Source organism: Triticum dicoccoides, chromosome 2A, assembly GCF_002162155.2.
Source record: "Triticum dicoccoides isolate Atlit2015 ecotype Zavitan chromosome 2A, WEW_v2.0, whole genome shotgun sequence".
Lineage (NCBI taxonomy): Eukaryota > Viridiplantae > Streptophyta > Magnoliopsida > Poales > Poaceae > Triticum > Triticum dicoccoides.
Window position 1 is genome coordinate 90,089,029 of NC_041382.1, and position 2,702 is coordinate 90,091,730.

The following is a 2,702-nucleotide window of genomic DNA, read 5'->3' on the forward strand; positions in this document are numbered from 1 at the left end:
TAAAATATCGACATCCACAATACTAAATAGAAAGAAGTTGGAAATTCAATTCATGATGAATCTAATGATTTCCGGTCAAACTTAAAAAGTTTTGACTTTTTAAAAAACAAATACACAATATTTTGAAGCAGATAGAGTAAAATGATTACGAAAACCCAACAACACCAACAGCGCAGCAAAGCATGCTCATCCCTTCTAATATGTATTAAATTCAACCACACAAATGCACGGGTTGTCCCGCTAGTTTAGTTAAATGGATAATTGCTTCAAGCCAATACATAGAGAGACATAAATTTATGCATGCCCGTGAATCTGAATTTTCAACTCTAGTACACATGTGTTTTAGGCCAGTAGGAAAGAAATTATGGGCGTGCAACATGCATTATCGGTGGATCCGCGTAAGGGCCATGGAGCCACCCATCAGCAACGGCCCTGTAGGCAGACTCCGTGAGGTGGAAACCATCCCATTGAAGGGCCTGAGATGGATCTGCACACGCCATCACACCTGGCCACCCGCACTCCGAGTTGAAGTCGTAGTTATAAGGAGGTCCTCCGGCACCACAACAGGTGAGGAGGGTTGTGTTGCTGTTCAGTCCTGCGAGATGCCATGGGGAGATTGAAAGGTTACATCTTTGCTCTTGTGATGCTACTTTAATTTTGAACTGCGGAAGACCTAAATTAATCAGGAAGGACCAACTCACCAAAATACCCCGGCATATCTAGAAATGCAAGGACGGGTCGGTAGTACTCAGCGGCAATGATCTTCGCATGGGGGTACTTGTGCCGGAGCAGTTTGATCCGCTGGCGGAGGAGAGAGTTGTGGTAGCGCCCCAGCCTGTTCGCACTCTTCAGGCATCCGTTCCGATAGTAATCCACCTTGTTTGGGCTAGCAAGCTTCGTGAGCACTGTGGGTACGCAGCCAAGTGGGAAGATGTCTGGCACAACGATGTACTTGGCACCGTGCCGGATCAGTACCTGCAGAGGATTGCCCACTCATCAGTTTATCGTGAGTCATACACAAGTGTTAGCAAAAAGAATAGACCTATCATCCATTCTTTGTACTCCTTTCATTCCATAATGTAGTGCATATAGATTTTTTAGAAAGTCAAATCTCATAAACTTTGACCAACTTTGTGGAGAAAAACATTGACACCTAGAATGCTGAAAAAATGTCTAATTTTTGCAGGCCAGAACCCCATTGATCCTAGCCACATAATCAAGAACATAAATTTCCAACTGGTTTGGATATGGTCATGGCGACGCAACCAGCATATAGTATAAAAGTTAAGGCGATAAGATAGACAAGTATTGTGTTGAGGAATATAAAGTCAAAAGAAAACATGTTGAGGGAGAAGTAAATTGTGTGAATTAAAGGAAGAATGGACTTTCCATCTATTCTGTGCACAACATAGTACCTCTAGGCCTTGGGAGATGGTGTCAACGATTTGGGGAACATAAGCTGTGGCTTGTTCCACAGTCCTGTTGGACACAAGGAAGCTCCTGTAGTCATTTGCTCCAAACTCTCCCATGACAAACAGGGAGCTCCGGAAGCAATCAGTACCTTGTCCTGCACATCGACGACGTAGGTATGATCAGGTAAATTACTTGAACATAATCACAGTGCTTTCTGAAAATGGTGTGATTAAGGACTGATATTTAATTAGCAGCCTACCCTTGCAGAGCGAAGGCTTGAGTTTCTGGAACCACAGGAGCTGATCATGGAGGGAACTATTGATAGGAGGGTTCACGGTCAAATTCTGTCCCTGCAGGTATGTCAGGGTTAGAGCCGGCGCTCCTACCACGGCGAAGTTTACTCCGGCGGAGAAGTTGCCCCCCTTGTCAAGGTAAGGCGGCACGAAAGGCAGACCTAGAGCTTCGGCTGGAAAATGAAGCAACCATTAATTATATATGTAATCTATCTCCCTCTCTTTCTCCTTTTAATTAGGCAGCAAGATTAACAGTAGTTCAACAAGTTTGGCAGTGCATATGTAGGTGTTTACCGATGAAGTCCAGCACAAGGCGGCCGTCGGTGGCACGTCCGGTGGGACGACCGAAGAAGGTCTCGCCGTACGGGAGGTTCTTGAGCGGTTGAGGGCCGGGAAGGACAGGATCAGCCCACATGACCAAATTACCGGTGTCGGCGAAGGAGTCGCCGAAGCTGATTATGGATGTGAAACGGCTCTGGCTGACACTGGAGTAGGCACCGCGGAAGTACGCTAGGATGAAGAGCAAGAGGAGCGCTGCGTGAGGTGGCCTCATACTTGGTTGCTTGCGCTGCTGTAGCAACGCTTGCTAGCTGCTTCCTGCTTGTTAGTTGGGGATTCCATGCTTTGGTCTCCAAATGCTATATATAAGCAAGCATACCGTGCTTAACAAGGCAAAGAGAAGGTTAATTATAATGCGCATATTATATGATGATGTTCCAGTCAACCAAATGTGTGTTTGGTGTGCATTTTCTACGAATGTACAGGTATATCTTCTTACTAACTGACTCATCAAGTTGGCACTTACTATTTAAGAAAATATAAGTTGTAGATTGTGAGATTTGAGTAGTGACTATGCACCCAAGTTCTCTTTACGACTAGACCAAATGTAACGTTTAAATGATTTCATTGTAGTTTTGGCCCCTTTTCGAGTAGCTTTTTGCATTACTACGTAACCAGTGACATCTTATCAACAGTTAGAACTACAAAGTGAAGTAT

General features: G+C 44.7%; 1 protein-coding gene across 1 annotated transcript; it reads right to left on the reverse strand.

Moving 5' to 3' along the window:
• Positions 1 to 362: 362 nt before the first annotated feature.
• On the reverse strand, positions 363 to 2,259 carry LOC119357679 (GDSL esterase/lipase At1g28600-like). The gene is made up of 5 exons (XM_037624546.1): positions 2,001 to 2,259; positions 1,673 to 1,879; positions 1,416 to 1,567; positions 702 to 975; positions 363 to 595 (listed from the first exon to the last, which is right to left on the reverse strand). Exons 1-5 carry the CDS (start codon positions 2,257 to 2,259, stop codon positions 363 to 365), a joined length of 1,125 nt encoding a protein of 374 aa, XP_037480443.1.
• Between the last annotated feature and the right edge of the window lie 443 nt (positions 2,260 to 2,702).

Excerpts from the sequence above, each read along its gene's own strand:
- LOC119357679 (XM_037624546.1), bottom strand. The coding sequence starts at position 2,259 with ATGAGGCCACCTCACGCAGCGCTCCTCTTGCTCTTCATCCTAGCGTAC. Across the intron at positions 1,880-2,000 it reads CCTTGTGCTGGACTTCATCG|CCGAAGCTCTAGGTCTGCCT; the intron begins GTAAACACCTAC and ends TTCATTTTCCAG. Across the intron at positions 976-1,415 it reads CCATCTCCCAAGGCCTAGAG|GTACTGATCCGGCACGGTGC; the intron begins GTACTATGTTGT and ends AATCCTCTGCAG.